This window comes from Lissotriton vulgaris, chromosome 7, assembly GCF_964263255.1.
Source record: "Lissotriton vulgaris chromosome 7, aLisVul1.2, whole genome shotgun sequence".
In the NCBI taxonomy this organism is placed as follows: domain Eukaryota; kingdom Metazoa; phylum Chordata; class Amphibia; order Caudata; family Salamandridae; genus Lissotriton; species Lissotriton vulgaris.
Genome location: NC_141695.1, coordinates 366,574,187 through 366,601,860, shown reverse-complemented (window position 1 = coordinate 366,601,860; position 27,674 = coordinate 366,574,187). Strand labels below are relative to the sequence as shown.

Here is a 27,674-nt window from a genome sequence, read left to right as displayed (position 1 = left end):
GCGGGCCAAGTTTTATAACATCATTAATATGGAGTTTAGTCTCTATTCTGTTAAAGGGCTCAGAAAACGAAAAGTTGGCTTCTATGTGTGGAGGGCAATTATTGACTACATGGCGGATTGACATTAGCGTGTATTCAAGGGAAGGAGCTTTAAATGCTTGTGTTTTTTTGTTTTTCTTCTTTTCAATGCCTGACACTTCTGGCTGTATCAATTGTTTCTATGATGGACAGATAATGTTCACACAGGAAAATGAATTGAATTATTACAGTGTTATGATTGTAGATATATGTTTATTTGTATTTTGATACTGTGGATTTTTTTATTACAAAAAAAAAGAAAAGATAAAATGTCTACTGATGAAACCGCGTAAGCCCCACTTTATCTACCTCCTTTTTTAACATCTTAGACACATTAGATATGCAAGTTTGGGGAGTAAGAAGATGATATATACAGCTAATTTTAAATTTGCGCTCAAAAAGTAGCTACAACGAAAATCGTTTGAAGTAGACACTTAGACATGTCAGTTTAGCAGTGCAAGTGAGGTTTTTATCTACTTTACTCAATAGAAGTAAAGTAATTTGAGTTTAAAAAGAATTCAGCAAGACTAAGTCTGAGAATTTTTACTTTAGCGAATTCTTACAAAAATGAAAGCACAAGAGCATTGTTGGTTTTTGACTCTGTGGTTATGAACATAGAACATAGAACAATGGGGATTTGAAATTTCAAATTGTGATGATGCTTTTTTCCATGTTTTCAATAGTTGCTACATGTAGTTAGTGCATCTGTCGGTTGTTAATATGGAAAAATGAACAGTATTATGCCCTGATGAGGTTTGTAATGTTCGATTACTATGCTTTTAGTTTCTGATATGTAAAGGCAGGTTTGTGACCAACAGTGAACTGATAATGTACTAACTTTGAAAAATATTTTTGCCGTTACATCATGATGGATGACATGCTCGTATTATGTCAATAAATTGGATGTCTCTATGGTATTCTACATTGAAATTATTTTCAGCAACAAATACATGTTATTCAGGCACATTAAGTGGACTCTCTGAAGATGGGTATATTAATTTATTCTGTGTTATCTCTTGGAATAAAAAGAGCCATTCCTTAATACCATACCTGAGCAGTGTCAGTTTGATCTCAGTGGTTAGAGGGTACTTCTCAAACTGGATGATTATGCCAAAGAGTATTGGAAGGATGAAATTGGCCGCAGTAATAGCAATAGATGGGAGGTACCCCACCAGAAGCTCCAGGAAAAAATTCCCTGACACTACTGAATTCTCCTATATAAGGTAAAACAGAAAGGGTTAGATTCAGATTACCTTAAAGAGTGATTTCCAGCAGACAAAGTATTACATTACTTACATCTCTATGATATATTTGCATCGAGCCAAACAGAGACAATTCAAAACCCATCAGGGTAGCTCACTTGCCCATAATGTCTCCAGACCTGCAGTCATACAAAGCTAACAAACAGCATTTCTCTCTCTCATCAGGCCTCAGAAAATTAATTTGTAGGTCGCTGTTAGAAGAGATGGCAGGCGCACCAGAGCCTGGACTACTATAAGTCTAAGTATCAAGTGATCTCTTCCTTCACAAACTAATATGCCTCTAAATCATGCTATCCATACTAACCAGAACAAAAGAAACTCACCAGATCCATGATGGCCTTCGATGGAGTTCTTGGATCCTATAAATTTCCGTGGTTTGCAAAATGGCCTGATATTTTTCAAGACTGTCCCTATCGACTTTAACTGACAAGAGGGCATGCTATTTAGGATCTTGAAGGTGCCAGATGGCTTTGCCAGTATTTAAGTTAAATGGCCGAAAAACCTGCTTAAGGCACAATAGAAGGTGTAACCGGTCATGAGGTGGATCAGTGCCTCTTTATAGCAGGCGTGCAGCCAGCAGCCCAGTAGATGAGCACTGACCCACTCTCTGTGATCCTTCTGGATTGAAGCAGAGATATGTGGCCCGAGTAGTACTTTGTTGAATTTTCTGAAGTGGGAAGGAGGGAGGACAATCTAAGTAAGGGGTCCTCACTGCAGTGTGTTTCCTAGTGATGCTATGGTATATGTCCCACTCCATAGCAGGTTTGTGAGTGAGCCTGGGTGCCTCCCCCATTTGCACCTACTATGCAGCAATTAATTTATGGTCTAGAACGTAGTGACGTAAAAGTAAACATCCTCTAAATGAGTGGCCTTATAGACTGCTTGAGCTGCTGTAGGAAGGGGCATAGATGGAGTGCCTGTGAAAAGAGTCTTAGAGAAAAATGGATTTGTAGGAAATTCATGGAAGTATCATCTTATTCAGCAGTCTGAGGTAATTTTTAAAGGGTGGCCCTGACTTTGAGGGGTCCTTCGATGGGTGGGCAGGATCTGGAATTAGTCGTATATTAGGGTGGAGGGACACTAGTTCTATCAATCGTTTGATTGATAGAGCTAGTGTCAGGGTTGGTAAAGCACAACTACTAACCTATGAGGGTCTCAAGGTGCTGGGTGGCAGGGGGATGGCTCAGTTGAGTGCTGGGGTCACCCGAAAAGCCAGGTCTTGAAGTCCTTCCTGAACTGGGGCAATGTGGGAGATTGCAGGAGGTGGAGTAGGAGAGAGTATCAAGCTTTAGCTGCGAGGTAGGAGAAGGACTTTACTCATGTTCTAGTTTTGCTGATACGTGGGATGGTGGCCAGTGAGAGCTGGGCTGATCGGAGGTGTCATTGGTTGCGTGGAAGGGGAGGCAGCTGTTCAGGTATGCGGATCCGGTGGTGTGAAGGGCCTTGTATGCATGGGTGAGAAGTTTGAAGATTATTCTTCTTTTGACTGGTAGCCAGTGGAGATCGCAGAGAAGTTGGGTGATGTGACTGTGACGGGGGCTATCCAGGATCAGTCTGGCTGAGGTGTTCTGGACAGTCTGGAGTTTTCGAAGGATGTTCTTGTTGATTCCGGCATGGAGAGTTTTTCAGGATTCAGTTAGGATCCATCTGAAAGACTTTCAAAGCATGCAGAGGGTGTTGAAGTAGATTGAAGAGACAGCATTGATCTGGAATTTCATTGTGAGCGATGAGTCTAGTATGATGCCGAGGTTTTGTGCGTGATCTGTCGGAGTGGAGGTCCGCCAGGAGTCATTCAATGTGGAGGGGGTGGAGTCAAGGATAAGAACTTCAGTCTTTTCTGAGTTGAGTTTCAGGCAGCTCTATCCTGAGTCACTGCAGGATGTAAGCCTTAGGAAGCCTGGTCCACTGCCACTCTGCCAGGGCTGGAACAGTCTGGAACCATAAACACCATTACACAACAGAATCCAGAATGAAACGAAAACTGTCTAAGCATATGAGGGTCACCCTAAAGCGCTGCAGGTGCTACTAGCACAGTAGGTGAGTTAGAGGATCCAGCATTACTCTGGATGAGTACTGAACCACTGAACTCACAGCTGGCTGGTAGAGTCATCCGGATAGCCCTTCCAATTACACCTAGCACCTCATTCCTAGTTTATCACAATGGATTTGTTGAAAAAGGGTATTTTATATGCAGGATAAAGTACTCCCTGAGGAACATTATAAGGATATGGCAAGTTGGGCCGAGGAGTTCCATAACCATATAGAGGAATGAGGCCGAAGGTCAAGTTCCTTTGTAAGGTTATGGAACTCTGAGCTGACTTGCAAGATTATTATAATGTACGCCAGGAGATACTTTATCCCATAGAATACATGGTCAGGCCATCACCTTTCCCACAATCCACTTAAAACCTTGGTGCATAGCTCTTTCATATGAAAGAGGTAGCAGGTTTGCAAACATGAAGAATAAAAATAAAACCTTTAGTGCGAAATTAAGCACTTCTAAAAACTGTTAGATATATGCACACACATATTAGAAACAGTTCAATACAAGTCAGTTTACTAAAATAGAAAAGCCGTAGTAGCTCTGAATGTGTAATAACATGCAAAAATATTCTAGTATTATAGGGATGTACCGAAATTCAGCTTTGCCTATTATTCTGCCAAAATTGAGTAATGTTTTGTTAGCACACTTAATTTTAAAATTTGAGATACGTGGCGCTAGTAAAATCGCTGTTTGTGAACGCATTCAAAACAAGAGTTTGCTAGCCAAGTGAGACATGATGCTCTTTATATTTTTGCACTACATTCTCACATTGAGTTTATGGTTACACAATAACTACACTAATTCCCATTTTTTGTGCGGTTGCATTATGCAGAAAGAGGACTGCTGTCTCCCAGTAGCATCTACATAACACAGTAACACATAAATAAGAAATAGAACGTCATGTTCCTGGTGGCTCTGTTGCTTTCCCTAGTTCTCTAATGGTAATTGCAGCAGGCACAGTGAAGCTTCAAGTAACAGCCAATGAGAAGGAGAGAGGGGGAAGGTGGAGAAAAAGTGATCAGAGAGGGAGAAGAGAGAGAGAGTAGAGACAGAGAGAATGAATGGAAAATGCTAGATTGCTCGAGGGGACAAAGGAAGTGAGATTGCATTGAGAATTTTTGCCGGCGCTGATTTGGGTTCGTAGTCCAGCCCTGGGGACAGGCGCAGCAAGCCGACCTTTGAAGACAAGTGGAAGAAACAGGGGCAGCAAAAGGGACCACGAAAGGCAGGAGGAGGGGCAGGGGCAGCAAGCTGACCTCGGATGGGCGGCAGGAGATGCTGGGGCCGTGCAGTGGACCACGAAGGGCAGACATGAGGGGCAGTAGCAGCATATGGACCTTGAAGGACAGGCGGGAGGGGCAGGAACAGCAAGCTTGCCTCGGAAGCAATGGGGGCGGGGAAGCACACTGGATGACGGAGGGCACGAGGAGAGGGCAGATGAACACAGAAGCAAAACTGATGGTAGTGGAGAAAGTGGTAGAAGCAGAGGAAATAAGCCTTTTTTATTTAAGTATTTTTTTATTTTTTGTAATGTTTTGAAAACTTTTTTAGCTTAATAATGTTTGTAACTTTGTTTTTCTTTTTGCTTTAACTTACTTTTGTTCTTGTAAGTCTATGCCCATCACTTCGGCAAAACTCTTCTGTTAGTCTTACCTACAGAGGCCACCTGATGACATTTTTTGCAGGATGTCGCAAAATACTCTATATTGCAGTCATTTTCTTCTGTTTGCAATTTTAGAACATCAGCATGTACTCTTTGTACTTTTTTGCCTGCTGCATGTTGTTTCTTTTACTCGGCCTGGGTAACCTCATTTGGGTGCAAATATCTGAGGTGCTTTCACTTTCCAGAAGAGCCCATGGAGTAGTACCCATGAGGGGCAGGATAAAGTTCTTGTTTGCACAATGTGCATGTGACATTTCAGAAGCATAAAAAACTCTCACGCAACGGATTCCTTCTTAGGCGTAGTTGTTGATGGAGCTGTAGATGTCTAGGCACCACAATTATATCTTCATCCTACGACGATGATGTTAAGTTACACTCTGTGCTTCCTCTGTTCAAGTACTCCTCTCCAGTTTTGCAAGAAGTAATGAAGGATGTGGATATGTTTGCAACCCACTACCACCACAGCAGGCCCAGCCCTTCAGGCATCTCCACAGGTTTCAGACAGGGGGTGCAGTCCTTCTTCTGGTCTTCTAAAGGTCCAGAAAGTGTTCTAAGAATGGGAATTTGGGGGGCCAGATGTATGGTTGGCACTAGTGACTCCTGGTCTTACTACAAGGGGAAGAAAAATTCCTTCCAACACCCAGGCCATTGATTCTGTTCTGGTGGCATCATTCACACCTCATGAAGATCAACCACTGACAGAGCACTGCTAGCAGGCTAATGCAAAGTAGTCTCCAGGAGCTTCAGGCAGGGAAAAGGCACTTTTCTCATACATATCTCCTAAAGCGTGGGACGACTTCACAATGCACATCAGAAGCTCCCCTTCTCTTTTTGAGTTCTGCAAGATGCTGACTTAGAACCTTATTAGATTAGATATGATAAAGTACAAAGCTCACAACAACACACATGCCAGTACTGATACTTAGTCACTCATCACTACATAAGATCACACGTGAAACTCAATTTGACCAAAAGAAAAGTCTTGTTTATTATTTAATTTCTTTACATTTTAACTTCTATTTGAAACTGCATTTTTTTCAACAATATTTCACAAACATTTCAAAATGACAGAGAGGGTTAGTCTAACAGTGTACTTTCACACACTCGTATGGTCATATTGTGGTCAACGCGTTTCGAACCCAAAATGATTTGATACGGTTCTCAGCAGGACCTAGAACTCTTGTTGAGATCCACCAATAGCTGCCATTGAACGCTCCCTGATTCGGAAGCGTTTCCACTGAACGGATACGGGGGCGCAGCAGAAGAATAGAATAAATAAGGCAGATTCTGAGACTGAATAAGTTGCACCCACCCCCTTAAAAGGCTTACTGCAAAAGCAATCAAAAAACAAACATAAGAGCAGCTCCCTTCATATTTGATATCACGCATGTTATCGAATTGTCCAAAGACAACGGTCACAGCTTGTCCGAATATTCCACACCAAATCATCTCTTACAACAAAATAATTGAACTAGGAATAATAAGACAGACCTCTCTCATTTTAACATTTTTGGGAAATATTGTTGAAGTTTGTTGGGTACCCTGAAAAGTACACTGCCTGGTCGCTGCCCACACCAAGGTTGTCATTTTTTATGTGTTCACTTTTTGAAGCAATGAACTTGAGTTTTATCATATTTGAAATGTTTAATTTATTGTCTACGTCATGTTTTGTGCTGTCCTATGAGTATGATGCAAAATATGTAATACATGTAATATATGTGCAAAAATGTGTGGTTTATGTACAATTTGTCTAAAATGTGGTTTTGTGTAAACCATTAAAACCCTAAAAAATTGAGTTTCCAATATAAGTTAAAATTTAAGGAAGTGAAATAATAAACAAGAAATTTATTTCGGTCACATTGAGTATCACGTGTGATCTTATGTAGTGATGAGTGAATAAGCATTAGTACTGGCCTAGCCTTACTGGTTAAGGGCTGAACAGGCAAAATGTCAATCAATGCAAACCTCAAAATTGAAACAGTAAGGCTTGTCAGAAATCCAAGACAAGAACACCCCGAGCTGGGGCTTCAGTCGCAGCCTTCACCCTAGTGAAACTTTGTTTAGCCTGAGGCCCTCAGTAGACCATGTTTTGGCTAAGATATAACACAGTTTGATTCATGTGACAATATATCACAATAAGGCATGTGGAACAATAGTAGGCATTTGAATAGCATCAGAATCAGAAACAAAAACTCCTTCCATCCTAATAAGGTATTGGTAGGAAGAAAATGGAGCTGCCGGAAAGTTATCTTTAATATAAAGCTCTGTTTTAGCAATAGTATAATCCAACATGAGGTAGACTCTTGAAAGGCCAATGAAAGGTCCAAGTCTGGCACTGATGAATTCAGTATTGATGTGGTTTGAGTGATGTCACACCATCCACTCCGGATTTCCAACCGACCCATGCCCCCACCACGTCTTCAACAAGGCCGACTCCGTCATCGCACCCCAGCTCCGGGACATCATCAACTGCTCCTTCAACACCGCCACCTTCCCGGAGAGCTGGAAGCATGCCGAACTCAGCGCCCTCCTGAAGAAACCATCAGCAGACCCCACCAACCTCAAGAAATACCGCCCCATCTCGCTCCTCCCGTTTCCGGCCAAAGTCATCGAGAAGACCGTCAACAAACAGCTTGCCGCCTTCCTCGAGACGAACGGATCCCTCGACCACTCGCAGTCCGGCTTCCGAGCCAACCACAGCACCGAGCCCGCCCTCATCGCAGCCACTGACGACATCCGAGCCCTGCTCGACAACTGGGAAACAGCGGCCCTCATCCTCCTGGACATCTCCGCAGCGTTCGACACTGTCTGCCAGCGCACCCTAGTGCAACGCCTCAGCAACACCGGAATTCAAGAGAAGGCACTGAAGTGGATCATCTCGTTCCTCGCCGGAAGAACCAAGAAAGTCTGCCTCCCCCGTTCAGATCCGAGGCCACCGAAGCCATCTGCGGCGTACCACAAGGATCATCGCTCAGCCCCACCCTCTTCAACGTCTACATATGCCCCCTCGCAGCCATCGAACGCCAACACAACCTCAACATCATCTCCTACGCCGACGACACCCAGCTGATCCTCTCCCTCACCAACGACCCAGCCACCGCCAGAACCAACCTACACAAAGGGATGAAAGACGTATCCGAGTGGATGCTGAACAGCCGCCTGAAACTGAACTCAGACAAGACGGAAGTCCTCATCCTTGGATCATCACCCTCTGCCTGGGATGACTCCTGGTGGCCCCCTGCCCTGGGCAGCGCACCCAAACCAATGGACCATGCACACAACCTGGGCTTCATCCTGGACTCCTCCCTCTCGATGACCAGACAAGTCAACGCCGTCTCATCATCATGTTTCAACATCCTACGCATGCTCCGAAAGATCTTCCGATGGATCCCCACCGAAACCAGGAAGACGGTCACACAGGCACTCGTCACCAGCCGACTGGACTACGGAAACACCCTCTACACCGGAACCACAGCCAAACTGCAGAAAAGACTCCAACGCATCCAGAACGCCTCCGCACGACTCATCCTGGACATCCCCCGACACAGCCACATCTCCGGACACCTGAGAGACCTGCACTGGCTCCCCGTCAGCAAGAGAATCACGTTCCGACTCCTCACCCACGCACACAAGGCCCTTCACGACCTGGGCCCCAGGTACCTCAACAACCGCCTGACCTTCTACACTCCCACCCGTCAGCTACTATCGACCAGCCACGCCCTTGCCGCCGTTCCACGCATCTGAAGAGCCACCATGGGAGGAAGATCCTTCTCCTACCTGGCAGCCAAGACTTGGAACTCCCTCCCCATCCACCTCCATCTTACCCAAGACCACCTCGCCTTCAGGAAGCAACTCAAGACCTGGCTCTTCGAGCAGTAGCGGACCCCTCTCCCCCAAGCGCCTTGAGACCCTCCGGTGAGTAGCGCGCTTTGCAAATTTCTTGATTGATTGATTGATTGATTGATGGAGGCACCAATAGTGCAGAAATTGACAAGGCTTTCAGCAGAGGAGTGGAGTTATGGTCCAGCCAGGGAAGGATCCGCTGCAAGAAGTGCGACTGGTTGTTCCAATGGCTCTGTGAGGCTGGAAGGCATGCAAAAGAGAGCTGGTGCCAAAGTAAATATTTGCAGTATGCCATCTTTGAAGACCACTACCTGTAATGGAATCACAGTAGCTCTGGGAATTGGGGCACATCAGTTTGAAATTTGGAATGAGTGCTGAGGAAGAGGATGAGACATAGTTGGGTCCAGTGGATGTCGATTACGTGGCCTGCTCCATGAATGAGAGCATGACTTGATGATCTGGAGTGGGACCAGCCTAAATGTTGTGCTAGGACAGGTAAAATTTGGCATCTGACTCCCTGATGCCCTCGGGTGCATCAAGGAGCATTTGTCACAAGACTTTGACTCACCCCAGGCACCACACCACAGGCAGACCTTGTGTAGGTATCTGACCTACGTCTGCTTTCTACAAGCACAACATGGTGTGAAACCTTTAGCATTTAGTGGCAACATTTCTGCTACATTGCCATTGTTTTTGTTTTGGACGTTAAGAAATCACTAAGGAGCAAAATCAAAGCTTTGGATCTGTATCAAAGGGTGCTGAAAAAAAAATAATTGCTGTTCGTGAGCAGGGACAGCTCCTCTGTTCAGTGCCCTAATGTCTGGGACAGGACAAAGTTGAAAGGGAAGCTCATTAATCCAACTTACTGGACGTGGTAGCTATTACATGTTTTTGAATCCAGTCTGTTGCTTGGAAGGATTCAGTAGGTGAGGAATCCAGGGGTAGAAATAAATGACCATCAGAATTGCACTTACTATTGTGAATAAAGATTTCCCTTTCTGAAAAATATCTTTTCATGGCAAGTACGCCAAAAAGAAATATTAAAAAATATTTTCAGAAACTACTCAGGTTCAGCACCTGGAATGATTCAGTGGGTGAAAAATCCGCAGGTAGAAATAGCCATCATAATTTCTCTTGCTATTTTGAAAAAATATATTTTTCAAGGTAACTTCCCCAAAATTAATACATAAAATGTAACAAAATATTCCGAAACTACTCAGGTTCGGCACTTGACGTCAACATTGGACCATGTTACATGGACCTGTATGCCACATAACCCATGTAGTCCAGGCAATGATAAAGCTCTGCTGGGTAATTTAGGGGTTGTCACTATGAAGCTGAAATTCAAATTTCACAGGGCACTTTGCAATATTTTCCATATTTCGTCAGAGTTCCAACAGGATGAGCATTGTTTGTACAATAACTTTGGCACCATTTGATGAATCTGCATGACATTTAAGAAAAAAAATCAGACAGCTTGGCTACCTCATAGAAAGTGTTTCACCCATCTGTCAGGCAAGGGCCAAGAAAAAGGGGAACAATTTGCCATATTAATTCCGATGGAAAATGTTTATCTCTAACTCAGAAAAGAAATGGTTGAACAGAATTCCACCAAGTTTGGAAAAAAGATAGAACTTTACTCAGAAAGCTTGTTTTTGTGTGACTTGGTGTAATTCTATTCAGCCATTATTTAGATGTTAGCGTTTAAAGGGTGACTTGGGTTGGGGATGAAGGGATTATCACTCAGAAAAAGTTAGGTTATCTTGACAGTTGGTTGCACAGGAGTCTAGCAGAATCCTGCAGGCTCAGTTCTTTAAAAAAATTAGGCTATTTTCATTGGTCAAGGGAGCTTTGTCTCCTGTTGGTTATTTCAGTACTGTGGTACCCATGTTCCCCCTGTGGTACCATGGTGCCAAACACCCATTAAAAACTAAAAATAAAACATTAGAGAAGAGCCATTTTTTAAAGTAGGTTGTGGCTTAAAGTTAATGCCTGTTGCAAAAAACATTCGGAAAGGGCCGAAGCATCTGTTGACAATAGACTATTAACCAGTGAATGTCTGGGAATGATACATGTTAAATAGCTACAAATGCAATATAGTTCTATGAATAAATTCCATGTAATGAGGGCATTTATGAGGTGAGAATGTTTATTTTCAAAAGTTATCTGAAGATTTTGCGGCATTGCAGCTTGTTGTATAAATCAGAATGTAGGTGTGACCCATTTTAGAGGTGTTTTAAATCACACAGGTTGTAATTGTGTAAAACATTGTGCTCATTTTATGGACGAGCGTGGTGTATTACAGCAAACTTCAGAAGAGTATCCATAGTGCCAGGCAGAAGGTTTTTATCAGTGGCACATGCATACCTGTCAAGTCCTTGACTTAAAATTGCAGGGCATTTGTCTTTAAGAGGGTAATGCCATTAAGATGAATAGTGTACAAACTCCTTTAGGAGGGTGCTCAAGGTTTAAAAAGTGGTGATCCCATTAAAGCCTATGGCGGCATTTTGTTTGTTAAGTGGGTAAATACCAGTAAAACTTAACATTCACCAAAATTGGGTGACTTGACAGATATTCTATGTGTCCAACATGTAGTCAAATATCACTTCATTGGCAATAGAAAATTGGGCAGAGGTGTAGCATGTTGAATTACTTAAAATTCACAAACTATATAAGACGCTGTCACAAATGTCTAGATGATGGCATCAGTGATGTCACAAATTATATCACTTGAGATGTCTTGAGTTACGTAATATGTGAAGCCATAAGTAGTGCAAGACAGAGGGCGCAAGTTAAAGTTAATTCACTAAATTATAGCTGGCAAATGTCAAGCTTTTTTCATTTTTTAAATGTTAGTTCTGATCTCATTTCAACACCTAAATATAATGTTCCTTTAACCTTAGGACTTTTCAGTGAAAATACACGTGTGTGAGTGTGTGTACGTATGATTGTTAGGGTGTGTGAATACAGAAAAGAAAGGTTATGAAATAAAACTAAAATCCCCTATAACTGTAACGTGGACACTACATGCAATGCTCATGATCCCGATTTAACAGATGACTTCAACAATGATTTTACATTATTTAAATATGGGGTCTGAAGTCCATGAACATTGCAGTTGGTGTGTGTGTTTCAAGCTTCTGTTGGTGGAGTTAACAATAACTGGAAATTCAAGTGGGGATTGATTTCGTAATCATAACTGCACTTTAAACTGAATTTCATAGGTTGTTGTATGCCTATACTAATGTGATATGTCGAAAGCAAAACATAACTTCACTTCTAAATATCTTTTGGTGAATTTTTAGGGTTTCTGATGACATACTACGCCCAACGTATATAGAAGCAATCCTTTCTGTAGGCAGCCAACGTCTGCAGAGCATGCCCAACAGCCTGTGGGCCACCCCTCTGTCATCCGCGCCCGCGGACCTTGAAGGTACTTGATCACCGGCTGAGGAAGTAGCTACTATCATGTCTACTCGGTCGGGGAAAAGTCTTAGGGGTGGGGGGGAAGGAGTTGCGGGGAGTGCAATGATAGGAACAATGGACAAATTCATAACCAGAGTAGCGGCAGTTATAGAGAAGGAGATAGTGATGACGGAACGCCACCTATCTCAGGACTACTTACCGGCCAGACGCTCCTCTCTTGGTTCTACGGCACAGGCCTTGTCTCCCACCACTGTGCCGGTCCCTTCCCCTCTCCTTTTTGACACGTCCGAGCAGCCACGGATGTCTGCGATAAGAGCAAGCATTGACAGGCTGGAGAGCTTGGTAGTACAATCGCCATCTCCTGTTAACAGTCCTGTGGTCTTGGGCCCTTGTACCCTTGATCCACCTTGCCCTGATATCGGTCAGGTCTCACATCCATTACACCAAGATCTTCCCCAGGCTCTGTTTCTGCCGTGCTTGGCCCAAGATTCCCCAAACCGGAAAAAAAGGAAATGGGATGTGAGCACGCGGAAAGGCAGCCACACCACACTGTATAAGCGCCCCAGGAAGCAAGTGGCAAGGGGCTTGGGCACTAAATCAGGCAATGATTCAGCTTTAACGAACCCCGACAGGGTAGGAGGGAATCTCTCTCTAGGAATGGCATCTGAGGCCGTGCAGGTAAACTTCCCCAGACAAACCAGCAGCTTCGCAGGACTCTGCTTCCTTTAAGCAAATCGAGGACCTGATCAAAACCTTACTAGTCCCGCTCATTGACCAAGTTAAGGGCCTCGGGGATAGGCTAGATAAATTTGAGCAGTCCACCCTTGACAACTTTTTCTCACTCAAAACGCTCATCAAACTCCAGTCTAGAGCCAGTGAGGATAACATGGGCGGGATTAGGGGAAATCGGGCACCCGCAGATTTAGTGCAGGCCCCATCACCGTCAACGTCTGTACCTACTGTTGTAGCATGCAAGGACCTGACCGTTACTCCTGAGGTTCTTATTATGGCTAAACCGGGATCTACCATTCATACTGCCCAGGTCCATGTAAGATCCCCCAAGACCTCTAAAGCTCCGAATAAGAAACCAGGCCATGCTAAGTTGCCAGCGGGTGGGGACTCGGCTAAGCCTAGGCGACTGGTTCAGGGAATAGACCATGGCAAGGGTGTTGGGCCGGCTCCCTTGGCTAAACCTGCCACGAGTCATCTAGGAGCCGGTCCTCCAGCAGATATAACTCCAAAAGCAACTTCTAAGAGCCCCCCAGTAAATCTCCCCCCTGAGTGCCACCCATATGTTGCTGTTCTTGTCAATGTCCCTCCCCTGAAGGATGTTCAGTTTGAAACCCACCAGGCCCTAAAAAACAAAACTCTGCATTGGTTAAAAACAAACAAACCGTTACCTAGGGGTCTGGATGGGCTGATTCTTGGAGTTCGCAGGGTAGGTTGGGTAGGACAGGGCAGGAAACGACTTGAAGGAGATTGTGTGGTAGTCAATTTTAAAGACAACAGAGTAGCACACACAATCTGTAACCAGAATCAGTACGTGGGTGGTCCTGGCATTGGCGTGGTGGACTTGACTTATTTTTACCCGCGGCCCTTCATGAATTACATCGGGCCAGTATTTGGGGAAACACGCTATAGCACTAGTGATTGTCCACGGTATCCGGTGGCACCTCAGTTCTACCCTCAGGCAGCCTGGCCAGGATCGAACTGTGGTAAAATGGGGTATTGACTTGAAGATGTCTGTGGGCTGGTCTCGGGGGTCCTCAAATTGGGAGGGGCTGCCCATTCTACCGAAAGGTTGACCAGCTTGCCCTCCCCAACAGAAAACTCTATAGCACCAATTGCCAGCCGGGAACTTGAGGGGGGGCGGGTTATAAACGGAGCAGGTAGCAGTCTTTTCGTCCCGCTCAGGGTTGTTGCCTACTGTGATGTCGTGTCCAGTCGTGTCCCAGCTGTAACAGATCCAGTTTTTAGGGTTTTCAGCTGGAACTTGGCTGGAATTGCCAGAAAGCTGGCCTTGCCCGTCTGGAATGTTCTTGTGGAAGAGTATTCCATCTGTATCTTCCAGGAGACGTGGAGTAGGGAGCCCACCCATAAGGCAGGATACTCTTCTTACTCTACTCCAGCTGTCTATCCAGAATCAGGGAGGGGACGCCCTTCGGGTGGCCTCCTCGTCTGGGTGGCTACTTCTTTAAATTGTAGGGTAGAGGTCCACCAGACCAACAGCCCTGATCTCCTCAATATCACCCTAAAAGATGCCTGGGGACGTGTCATCCTGAATATCTACACCATCTATGCACAAAGGGCGGTAGACAGTCGCCCACAATCGCTCTCTTGGAGGGCCTGTTAAGGACATCCCCATATAAGTCATGCACCCTGGTTGCTGGCGATCTAAATTGTACGTTCGGGCCTTTTGGCTCGGACGACATTTTGGATCTGGAGGAGGAGGATCAAAGGAGGGGGATCCCGGCCTTAGAGCTAACCCCTATTAAGAGGTGGACTGAAGTGGCACTTCAGATCAACACCCTTAATATGGAGTTCGATCTGAGGGCCCTCAATGGGAGGTCATGCTCGGATAAGGCGGGTGCCCATACTTACAATAGGCCCGATCACACGTCAAGAATTGATTATATCTTGCTTGACGTGTGCTTATGGAGCTCGGTGAGGGACATAATAATTATTCCGTCCGTCGAGAGCGATCACAACTTGCTCTCTCTTACTCTGATTCCCTGGTGGTCAGATAGCATAGGGGGCCCCTTATCTTGTATCACTGCCAATCCTCGGGATACATCTGTTTTGCATTGTGGCAGGCGGCTAAAGTGGCCAAAGCTCAAGCTCTCCTCAGAGAAGGTTGAAGCAATAACGCTACTCCTGGCTGCAGCCCAACGTAATTTGGCCACTTCTGAGGGCGGCCCAGCGGAGGTGTCCGCGAAGTTCTGCGACTTGATCGCGGCCATAAGCAATTTGTTCATTGCACCAACTAGGCAAAAGGGGGCTAAGACAAGGCCATTGAGAAGACAGGGCTGGTATACCCATAATTGCAGGGTGAGGAAGAAAATGTTGGTGGAGGCAGTTAAGTCAAAATCCCAAACTAGGACCAGGGAGGCCAGGAAGCTCTACTCCCAGAGTCTACAAACAGCAAAAAAAGAATGGGAGGAAAAGTTCTGGGCGGACCTTCTGGCTGCTAGCCAAGGGAAGGATGCTAGGGGTTTCTGGAACCTGGTGGGATCTAGGAACCGACCCTTTGACACACTGAGGACTTGTACATCCCGTCCCAGACCTGGTTCAATCATTTTGGGGCCTTATATTCCCCGGTAGAAGGGCCACTTAATGAGCCAGTTTCACCCCCCATTTTGGCAAGGGATAGTGTCCTTGATTCCTTTACCGTCCATGAGGTAGTAAATGTAATCAAGTCCGTGGTACCCCTGAAAGCAGCCGGCCCTGACGGGCTTCCAGGGGACTTACTCCAAGCCTATCCGACTGAATGGGGCATTTTGGTCTCTGCCCTTCTGAATGCCATCTTGGAGGGTGGTTCTGTCCCAGAATCTTGGAGGGGGGCGGAGGTTGTCCCCGTATTCAAAAAGGGATGTCGGGACAAACCAGGGAATTACAGGTCGATAAGCTTGATTGACTCGACACAAAAAGTGGCGGGGAAGGCGATTTTAGGGAGGATCCTCCAATGGGTGGATGAAAACCATATCCTATCTGACTTCCAGGCAGGATTCCGCTCAGGAACGGGAACAAGTTTTTAGATTAATGCTTCTGCACTGGAAGGTGGTGGAACTGGGAGAGGGCAGTCTCTACTTGGCCTTCATTGACCTAAAGACTGCCTTTGACCTGGTTCCCAGGGAGGAACTCTGGAGGGTTTTGCAGGGTCTTGGGCTGCCCCCCTATATTCTGTCGCTCCTGATTAAACTTCATACTGACAACTATGCCCAGGTGCGGTGGGGCCAGAATGGGGAAACGACTGATAGGATCCCGGTATGTAGGGGCGTCCGACAGGGATGTGTGCTAGCTCCCACCCTATTTTCCTTGTATGTAAATGGTGTGGTAGAGCACCTGCTTCAAGAACCAGCGGATGCACCCTCCCTGGGGGGCGTACAGATCCCTACACTGTTGTTCGCAGACGACACCCTCCTCATCGCCAAGACTCCCCAGGGTCTTCAGAAGCTTTTGACCCGATTCCAGGATTTCTGTTTGGCAAGGGGATTGGTGATCAATGTGGACAAAACAAAATACCTGATTATGCATCCACCACGGAAACCAGGACGCCCTCCAGTCTTGAACGCTGTCCCTCTTGAGAAAGTTTCCGAGTTTGACTATCTGGGAATATGCCTGTGCGACACTATGAGCTGGACGTCACATATCAACAAGATGGTCCTTAGCCATAAAAGGGTAGGGGGTGCGTTGTTAAGGGAGTATCGCGCCTCATCCAAACAGTTTGTGGCACCCGCAATTGACATTTATAAAGCAAGAGGAGTCACTTCAGCACTTTACGGGGCGGAGTTATGGGGCCTTTGTAATTTGGAGTCCCTATCCAAGTCGGAGAGCAAATTTTTGAAAGACCTACTTGCTCTCCCCTTGAGCACCCCCACAGTCCCGGTACGCTTGGATGTGGGCTGCAAGTCGATCAAGAACCAGGCTCGTCTCCGGCCGCTGCTTTTATGGGCTCGCTTGTGGAGGGTTCCAGAGCTAAAATCATATGCTGATGGGCTGTCCGAGGTGATGGAAATGGGGGGCTGGCACAAGATCAAGTGGTTGAGGGATATTAAAAACCTCTTGGGGGAGCTGGGTTTGGGGGACTCTTGGGTTACAAAATCTGCTCCACCCAAGGCTATCCTGAAAAAACTGTACTGGGACTGGGTGTCCTCCCAACTTATCGGTAATCCACGCCACTGCAATTCGACCGCAGCATTTCTAAGAATTAAGGACGTGGTGGCCTATGAACCCTATCTGGATTTGATCACCATGCCAGTTGATAGGGCTCTTTACTTTAAGTTTAGAGTAGGTACTCTTCCGATAGGGGACCTTCTATCCAGATGGAAATCGCCAGTGCAGTCATCGCCCTTTTGTGCCCTCTGCCCTACAAGGCCTGAGATGGTGGCGCACATCCTCTTTGAGTGCCCGGACTATATTCGTCCACGGAGGTGCTGGCCTAAACCCCTATTCAGACGCTTGGGGACACGCCAACACTTGGTGGCGCTACGTATTTTGTTAACTGACACTTCCCCTCCCATAGTTTGTGGTGTCTCCAAATTTTTAAAATGGTCATGGTTGATTCGCAGAAATAGACTGTCTATTTCAGTTAATTTATTGCATGTATAAATGGCATTTTTACTTGTTCTTAATCTTTGACACATTTGTATTGTCGATCTACAGTTTTTATATGCATGTAATGCTTTTAAGATATAATTGCATATCGAAATAAAGCTTTCAACCAACCAACCTATCCAATTTATTTTGATTCGTTTTTGGAATAGCCTCGTTTTCATAAATCGTTTCAGTAAATAGGTTTTTGATGTACAGTATGCCAATGTCTGAAAGAACACAGAGGACCTGCAAGACTAATTGAACTGGAAGAAAAATGTGGATATTGGCTTTCAAATTGCTAATGGCTTAGAGTCTACTGCCGTACTAAGGAGGTACCACGAATTATACTATATCTACAAAGCTCTGGTAGATATTTAGGATTATCTCCCAGTTACGAATGTTCAATGGAAATGCCCCAATATTCGTGATGTAATGAATACAAACATTAAAAGACCAATACAACTGCAGTAAGCATATGTATGCATGGCACTCACTGGATGGCAGGGATATGTGTTGGAGTAAATCTCTCAAGAAGAGAATTTATATTGTTGCTAATTTGTCCAAAATAAGGACTGCCTTGCTAACTGAGAAAAATATGATGATTTTTCAAAACTTCCATTGAAAAATTGAAGTTTGCGACCACAGCATGTGCGGTTGTATCCTAATTGTGGCTTGGAACCGCCGACCAGAGGTCTTCGGTTCCCCAGCCGCAGATGTCGGTCAGAGGCAACTCTGACCGACATCGTAATCAGGGCCTAAATGTTACACAGCCTACTGTGCCACTAAGGAGGCCATTGCAAATACTGCAGCGGGTAAATCCACCCTAAGGGGTTACCAATAGCACAGGGGTTGGTAGCTCCCTGGTATAAAATTGCAAATTCACCCTGAGTTTTTGAAATAACGGAATGAGGGATTAGAAGCAGATATTTTTTTACTACATGGGAAAGTTATGTTATGTATATATTTTCCATTCCCAAATGCAAAACTCGAAATTTTTCCCTGCATAAACTTCACCTGGCTTACATTGCGAAATTTGAAGTTTGGAAAATTCCTGAGTCTGTCGGCTACTTATGCACTAGTTGTTATCCTGATTCAAGCATAAAGTCCCATTGGCGAGTCAGGATTAAAGTGGTTCATAAAATGAGGGACTCAGCAGACAGCTCTAAATTATAAACTCAAATGACTCCATTATAAATGTTTTGACTACTTTTGAAATCTATGCAGGTTTGACAGAAGTTAACAGACAGAGATCGGATGTATGTTTATTCAATAAAATTGCCCCAATATTCCCAATGCCTGAGAAGACCTAGCATATATGATAAATAAAACTATCGATGAGCATACCCAGGCATGTTATGTTATGTTATGTTAAAATTATTTATACCGCGCACGGTCACCAAACGGTTTCATGGCGCTCACAGACAGATAGCGGGGGGACAGAACAACAGGATTACTCATAGGCTAATTGAAAAAGATGAGTTTTTAGTAGTTTACGAAAACAGGTATAATTGGGGAAGAGTCGAAGTGAAATCGGGAGGGAATTCCACAATGAGGGGGCCAAAAAAGAGAAACATAGGCCTCCATGCTTTTTGTGTTTATACCTAGGGGCGATTAGCAAGTTATGGGCAGAGGACCGGAGATCTCTGGAGGGAATGTGACGCTTTAGGCTAGAAGTGATGAGAGCAGGGGCAAGATCAATGAGAGCCTTAAAGACAGTGCAGCCCAGTTTAAACATGCAGCGGGAGGCCACTGGGAGCCAGTGCAATCTCCTCAGCAGGGGCGAGACGTGTTGGTGCTTGGGCTGGTGGAAGACCAGTCTGGCCGCCTGGTTTTGTACCAACTGCAGCCGATGAAGGTGGTAGGCAGGTATCCCAACATAGAGGGAGTTAGTGTAGTCAATACGGGAGGTGACAAGAGCTATGATGACAAGTAAGAGGGCTTGGGTAGTAAGGAACCTACGAATATTGCAAATCCTGCGTAAATGGAAAAAGCAGGAAGATGTAACAGCATTGATTTGAGGCCTCATAGACAAATCACTGGGTATATTTACACCTAGGCACGGTGAATTGGTGAGAGCTACGGATAGTTGATGGCATGGTTGGTAACTTGTGTTGCTGCTTTCTCGACCAAAGAAGCACTGCATGCTGCTAGATGAGGCACCTACCACCCACCCATAACCATATGTTCAAATGGATCATACTCTTCACAGAGATGGAGGACACACAGAGGGACCCTAAGACATCTACACATATGCAAAACAACTTCTTGCCACTTTTTACTCAGACTTAAATAAAAATGAAAGTGAATGATTGATTATTAGTCTTTTGCTCATAAAGACGACCATATCTGTAGCGGGAAGAAATACTTGAATCAATTTCCTCTATATTCTCACTAAGGTTAATTGTGACCAATAAAGAAATTAAAAAATAAACATTTTAAAATAGCGAAATTTTGGATCCCTGAACATTATTTTAGCTTTGAGGCATTTTATCCACTAGCCATATATCATGATTGTTAATGCAATGGCCTGGACCCCGACAGTGCCACCATCGCCCATCCGTTTGTTCTCACCTGGTTTATCAGCAGCTGGGAGTATTCTGTGGCCAGGTAGATGCAGAAGAAGGCTGCTCCAAGCAGAGAGATAACTATTACATTTAAGAAAATGCGCAGGGAGTAGATGCAGACCCGCTGGCCTGTACTTCGCTCCGCCTTCTGTCGCCTCAGTGCCTCCTCCTCAAGATCCATCTGCACAAGAGTATTGAGAAGTCAGTTGTGTCACGTGAGCTTGAGCACTACTTTACATTTATTTAGCATAGGTGTGTTACCTGTAGAGGGCTATGAATACTGGGTGGACCTCTCTCAAATGAGACTTCCTGGAAGACTAGCGTCTCTGGAAGAATAGTAGGGTTTAGACTAAGGGCGTCGCATCAAGCTTACTTCTGGAAAGTTGGAAGCACTATGAGAGAGTGCATCATATTTCAGATTCCAGCCTAACTTGTGATGATCTCTGTTAAGTACACTTGAGAAGGGCTTTAGGTCAGGGATTGATTCAGGAAAAAAGGATTCAACTTGATTTAACCGCATATTGACATCGCCTCAATACTTTTTCCTTCCATCTGGATAATACTTTTTTGCTTCTTTTACATTGCTATTTACATGAACTTTATTCTCTCCTATGTGTGCCTAGGCGTTTGCTTTTTGTGATGATCTCTGTGCTAGCCCTCTTAGACTTTAATGGGCACTGAGGATCAGGAAGTCTAAAGATTTCCCCAAAGGGCAGCCAGTCTGTATCGAAGCTACTTTGCTACTCACCCGCAGTTCATAAACAACGCTTCTCTGCTTTTGGTAGATGATCCTTTCATTGAACATGCAGAAGTCCCAGCTAGCAAACACCTTGTTGCTATAGCTGCTGAAGGAGCTATCCTCATTCACTAGGCTATGCTTGAGGCCACTCACTGACCTGCATATGGACAGGGATAAAATGGGAAATTACATTTCGAAAACTGTGAAAAACAAAGAGATAATAAAAACAACTCCAGCAAAGGAAACCCCTCAAACGAAAACATACTTAAAGAGAGTATGACAATTACTTGATCTTTTATTGAACATCCTTAAATTACATACATACAAAACTAGATGCAAAGGTAACCTCATAACACATTGACAACTCATCCAGTGCTATGCATGGGTGTGTCTTGAACACCCTTAAATATAGCTTCACTCTTGACAAGTCTGAATGAGCCAATAGTGTCAGCTGAGTCTTATCTCTGAACACATGTCTCCCACCATGTTGTATTTTGGCACAGAACCATCAAACCACAGACACGCCTATATATTAGTGCAACACTGAGGTTTCCCCTGGGCTCTCGAAATGTCTTTAGTCTGAATTCATACGTGGGCTCACAACTTCAGTTGGATATGAATCCTGGAAAGAAATGTCAATGGCTGCAACACCTTGTTCTGCAAACGTTTACTATACCGAAGCTCAATCATGAACTGAGTAGAATATTCATTCAGACTGTGAACAGAATAATAACAGCATGATGACTAACTGTTTATGAAGTTAATTTCTTTGGTACCAATTTTACCTTTTAAACAGCTAAAACTTATAACCTTGGAATCGGGTTCTGGGCAGCCCTGCATTGCCTATCTGAAGGCTGACTCAACAGAATGGACACTGAAAATGTGGTGTCTCACCTAGAATGGACCCCAATGGATAACAGGTGTAAATTACATACAGCTATTTCATCTACAATCCCACCAGACATAGATGATCATTCTAGTAATGGGGTCGATGGCTGTAGTAATCTACCACCTTTCCCACCATCAGCTGTTTTCCCTGCAGTCATCAGTGATTCTCCTACAAAGCAACAGTGAATACTTGGCCAAAAGCTGAACACTCCTCAGAGAAAGCTAAAGTTGCCCACCGTGGTAGTTTCCTTACTCTTAAAGCCTGATTCACAAAGGTAAATTTACAATTTTTGAGTAAGTTTGCATAATATTGCTATTCACAAAGGTATTTTACTAGTAGTATCTTTATGTAAAGATACTACTAGTAATATACATTGTAAATAGCAAACAATCATAAACTCACACAGAAGTGTAAGTTTACCTTTTTGAATCAAGCACATAGTCCTTCAGTCTCTTCAGTCTTAGGGTTTAATTACGAGTGGGACGCTACATGGACAACCAGACTTGTGAGCACACCGGCAGAGATCTCTCAACTGCTCTATTATGATTAGGGAGTTTGGACTGCCATTGCCACACCGCAGCCGCCAGTGAACCGCTGTTCACTGGCAGTGTTGCAGCAGTCAGGTGGCATCAATATATTTGGCTGGACCGCTGCGGTCCTGCCAAGCATATTATGAGTTACCTCTCTGCCATGGTTTTCATGGCGGTTCCTCCTCCATGAAAGCCAGGGTGGAGACGGAGCCTCTGCGCCTGGAGTGCATGCAGGGTGGCACAACATGTGTCCCCTGTATGCATGCACCAGTTCCTGCACGGCATTGACTTATCAATCCATGCTGTGGTGCAGAGACAGAATATCAAGTACAAAATATCGAGTTGCACAGATATCGACTCATTAATATCGTGGGTCAGAAATATCGACAGCAAGAATATCGTGGTCAAAAATGTCCATTTAAGGTAAGTAATATAGTTTTTAAAAATATCCAAGGGTTTAATATCGTTTGCAAGTTTATAGTTGTTAAAAATATTGTTTTTTATTATTTTTATGCATTTTAGTATACATTTTATACGTATGTTATGTATTTTTTTAGTACAAGATTTGTTTGTATTTTTAATATGTGTTACATTTTTTGTAGTTAATTTTTTTTATTTTATTTTTGCGCTTTAAGTTCTGTAGTGGGTTGTGGGATTATAGGGGAATAGGTTGGGAAGTAATTTAATTATATTAAATGTATTTACATAAATTATTTGAATTTTACGTTTTTAGTTCCGTAGCGGGTTGTGGGTTTTTGAGGGAATAGGGTGGGAAGTAATTAAATTATATTAATTTTTTTTATTAGAATTTTTCACTTTTAGTTCTGTAATGGGTTGTGGGTTTATAGGGGAATAGGATGGGAAGAAATGTAATTATATTCAATTGATTGATTAATTTTTATTTATTAATATTGGTTTAATGGAGATGTTAAAGTGTTAAATGTGTAAAGTAATGTATTAATAATTAATTATTAAAGGATTATTCATTTTGGTAATTGTTGAATACATTTTAGGTGTGTGTTGTGGTGTTTATAGGTGTAAAGGGTGGGAAATAATTTATTTTTAATTTATTAGTTAATAATTGGCTGGTAATTATTTTAATTAATTGATTTGTAATTAATTTTGGTAATTGTTTAGTTTATTGTAGGCGTGTTGTGGTTTTTATAGGTGTAAAGGGTGGGAAGGGTGGCCAATAATGTATTTTTAATTCAATTACTAATTGGTTTTCAATTAATTTTAATACATTTATTAATTGGTAAATAATAATGGTAATTGTGTAATTAATTTTTGGTGTCTGTTGTGAAATTTATAGGAGTAAAGGGTGGGAAGTAATTTGTGTTTAATTAATCAATATTTAGTTGTTTATTAATGTTAATTATTTGTTATTTATTTTGTGCACTCGTTTATTTGTGTGTTGTGTTTACTTTTAAAGGGGTAAAGGGTGGGTATTAAATTAATTTTAATTATGTAATTATTAGTTGTTAATAGTAATAGGTTTTAATTTTAAAATAAGTTTTAATTGTGTTTTATTATTTTATGGTTTAATTTAGGAGTGTGTTGTGGATATTATAGTGTTAAAGTTTGCGTAGTCAAATAATGTTTATTAGTTTTAAATAATAATATTTTTTAATTAATTATTCATTTTGTTAATTATGTAATTTGTGTATATACACTACGGATTTCCCCAGAAGTGGGAGATTTGGATTGACCTGGTTAGCCTGGTCAGGCAACCACCACGGTTGTCTTTGTATCTTTCTTTGTCCTGATGAAATGTCAACGCCACCATCACAAGGCCTAAATTGCATCATACTTTAGATCGGATTGGATGATGCTTGTATAAATAGCAGCATCATTCTGATAAATGGATGTTGAATAATAGAATATAATTGGTTTGTAGTCTAGAATAAGAACACTGGTTTGCTTTTCTCATAACTATGGCAACCAGTACTGTCTGTACAAAATCATGATACTGTGACTTACTACTGTTTTTGTCTGATTTTCCCTTCCTCTACTCACTTTACACACAAGCACTTCTCCTTGCACTTCTTACTTACCGTTTATGGATATATTTCCATATGTTTTATTGAATATGTTATTTGCAAAGAAAATTAAAAAGGGATTTATTTCCCCTGATTTTCATTTGTTATGTCTTTTTTTCTGGTGTATTCATAAAGGGTATCTACTCTCATATTTAAATGATTATTCATAAATGACTCAAGTACTCAGTGAACTAATTTCATAAGTTAGGTTCTCTGTCGTTCTTCCATAGGGGAGCGTCAGGACCAATTGTTGTTCTTACTTCTTTATTTATATACACTTTATTCATTTCTTAGTATTATTTCATTTTCTAAGCATTGCGGACCCCCTGAGTAGGGTTTGCGGACCTCGAAGGGTCCCTTGACCAAAGTTTAAGAACCACTGCTGTAGGGAACAAACCGAATAGATATGCAAATGGGGTAGAGGACAGCTCACAGTCCATTGCATGAGGATATGTTGTAGGCCCATGGGCCAATAACCAATATTTGAAGTACAAGTCCAGACCATATGAATGAAATCGGCCTCCACTACACCACATCTGGGGTACCCTGTCACCACCTCCGGAAGCATATGGTTTATTCTTTTAGGTGTGACTGTAGACTCTTTTGCAGGTACAAATATTATATTATTTTAAAATCAGGCTTGATTTGAGTACTTTTTTCCAGTTGTGATCAGCAATCAGGACACCTATAGCCGCAGCCCTTTTTCCTGTAATGTTCTGAGCTCAACCTTTGGGGCTGCCACAAGATACGCAATAGAATATTGTCATTGCATGATTTATACAATCTAGCATTAATAAGTACCAAAGACATTTCTGCGCCAGTAGCTCTGTCACCCGCAATACAACATTGCTATTAAGTCACAGTGCAATAGAAAGTGCTTCGGGATATACCATAAGTGAATTGAAAGTCCTGAAATCCATGGGATTCCCTTTACCATTTTTAATTCCCAATGTTGCAAGTACCCTCTCATCCCAACCTGCCAGGGCAGATCAGTGATATCTGTGTTGCAATGATGCTAGGGATGTCTATGGCACATCCCTTGTGTGTGGTACCCTTGTGCGCGTCCTCTAAAGAGCCCTTGCCCAAATGCAGTGAAGCATTCCCAGCACCATGCTGCTAGAATAAAGTATGTTAACTCGGAAGGAATTGAACAGTAGTCAATAGTGTCAATAGAGTCAATAGTGTCAAGTCAAGTCAAGTCAATTGAGCTTTATTTCGATTTAGAATATAAATCATAAAAAGCTTCCTCTGAGGCACATCTATACTCACGCCACACATCTACCCTAGCACATGGCTCTGCCCATTGTAGCTGTACAGATGCATATTAAAGTAAAAATTCAGGACAGTGGTGTAACATAGACCCCCACAGCTCCAGCTGTGCAGGAGAGCCCGAGCTCCAGGGGGTCCCCTCAGCACAATGCCTTGGCCTGAGAGCTCTTGACTGACTCCGGAGGGTGGGCCCCTCCATGAACTTTGGAGAAGAGCCTCCTCACATTTCGTTATGCCACTGAATCAGGAGCAGTTACGCCACCTTCTTCAGTTGGCAGTCGCAGTTTGCACAGACCTGATCTACATCGCAGATTATCCCAAATCAAATTCACCGACATGTGGCCTGTGAAAGACCTCCCTAGGAACTTGAATGGGAAGGACTTTCTCCATGATCGATACATGAAGTATAATCCAGCCCCTAATCATGTGCCTCAAGGAATATAAAGTTCCCCTCCAGTAAGTGTCTTTCCGAGTGATGAATATCGACTCCCAGATATCACAAGGAAGTCAGATCCCATCTGAGAGTGATTCCTAATACCAAATCGTCCTCACCACACACAGGGACATGCAGTACATATCCACAAGATTTCTCCCAGATGACATGCAAGCCCGATAATCTGCCAAAATCAAGCATGAACAGCTCCTCATATACCTCCCCTGATCCCTGGAGGTAAAGCAGCATGTCATCTGCGTACAATGATATGTACAATGGTTTGTTGTTAACATGGAGGACTTGGTAGCTAACTACCTGGTGGATCTTTAGGGCAAGTGGCTACACAGCCAGGACAAAAAGCACTAGGGAAAGAGGGCATCCCAGACTGGTCCCCCGACCAACAATACAAGGCTCTGAAATAATAGTACCCATCATGACATGAGCAGTGGGATCCATGTATTACAATCAAACCCAGTCTACAAAACAATGGCCCAAAACCATAGCCTTGCTGGTAGCAAATAAAAAGTAAAGCTGGGCGTAGTTCGCAAAATAGTGCTCCGCGAAGTAGTGCTAGGCGTAGCTACGCGAAGTGCACTTTGCGCTATGCGTAGCACTACGGGAACTGCGCAGTACCCTGCTCGCACTGTGCAAGATGCCATTTCAATGATCGCACACTGCGGGCAAGCATCAGGCACTATGTAATCATTGAAAACGGCATCTTGCACTGTGCGAGCTGTAGTTTTCTGGTGCTCGAGTTGATTTTTACTCGAGCAGCAGCTTTCTCAATGCAGACTGGTTGTTTCTCATCGCGAACTGTCGCGAGCATACAAGACCACTCGCAATAAGAAACCTGACCTCCCTGCGTTGAGAATCTCGCAGGGAGGATTATTTTCCATGCTCGCGATCGCCAACTTGATGTTGCTGATCGCAAACGAGGCAAAAGTCTTGCCGGGGTGTCATTTTGCTTCTTGCGGTCACCAACTTGATGTTGAGGACCACGAGCAAGCAAAAAATGACCACTGCACTACGCTACACGTGTTTGCACTGTGCTACATACAGTTTGCATAGTACGAATTAGTGCAAACTTCGCAAACTACGCGAGTGTAGCGTAGTGATTTGCCCATGGTTAATAAAAAGTCCCCAGTGACGGCAATCAAAGGCTTTTTCAATGTCAACCGAGAGGACTGAAGCTTTCAGGCAATCTTTTGGGGTGGAATTCAAGGGCTTGTATGAGTTGTCTGATATTTGGCATTGTGCTCAGTCTGGAATAAATCTACTCTGGTCCATTTTAAGCATGGACATTAGCCTTTAACACCTTGGCTGCTAGAGGTATTCTCCCCCGGTGCTGCATTCCCAGATTTTCCATTGTTCATGACGAGCTCAGCTCGTCATCAGCACAGCTCAACTGTGCCTCATGACGAGCTGAGTTCGTCATGAGCATCGAAGGGTTAAGAAGACACCTCATCTGGGTCCCTATCTTTTTTTTTACAAAGGAACACTATTTCTGCCCATCTTTTCTCATTAATTGACTCCTACAGAATTGTAACTACATCATATGCGGATGACACCCAGTTGATCCATTC

At 43.5% G+C, this 27,674-nt stretch overlaps 1 protein-coding gene across 2 annotated transcripts in view; it reads right to left on the bottom strand.

Annotated features, from left to right (window-relative positions):
- Window positions 1-27,674, bottom strand: part of LOC147701659 (transmembrane channel-like protein 7) — a 475,400-nt gene that overhangs the window by 162,442 nt on the left and 285,284 nt on the right. For both annotated transcript variants that reach the window (XM_086930288.1, XM_086930289.1), the window contains exons 7-9: window positions 20,941-21,088; window positions 20,200-20,373; window positions 1,128-1,291 (exon numbers count right to left, since the gene is read on the bottom strand). In XM_086930288.1, coding sequence (XP_086786414.1) covers window positions 1,128-1,291; window positions 20,200-20,373; window positions 20,941-21,088 — 486 coding nt within the window. The remainder of the gene's footprint in view (window positions 1-1,127; window positions 1,292-20,199; window positions 20,374-20,940; window positions 21,089-27,674) is intronic.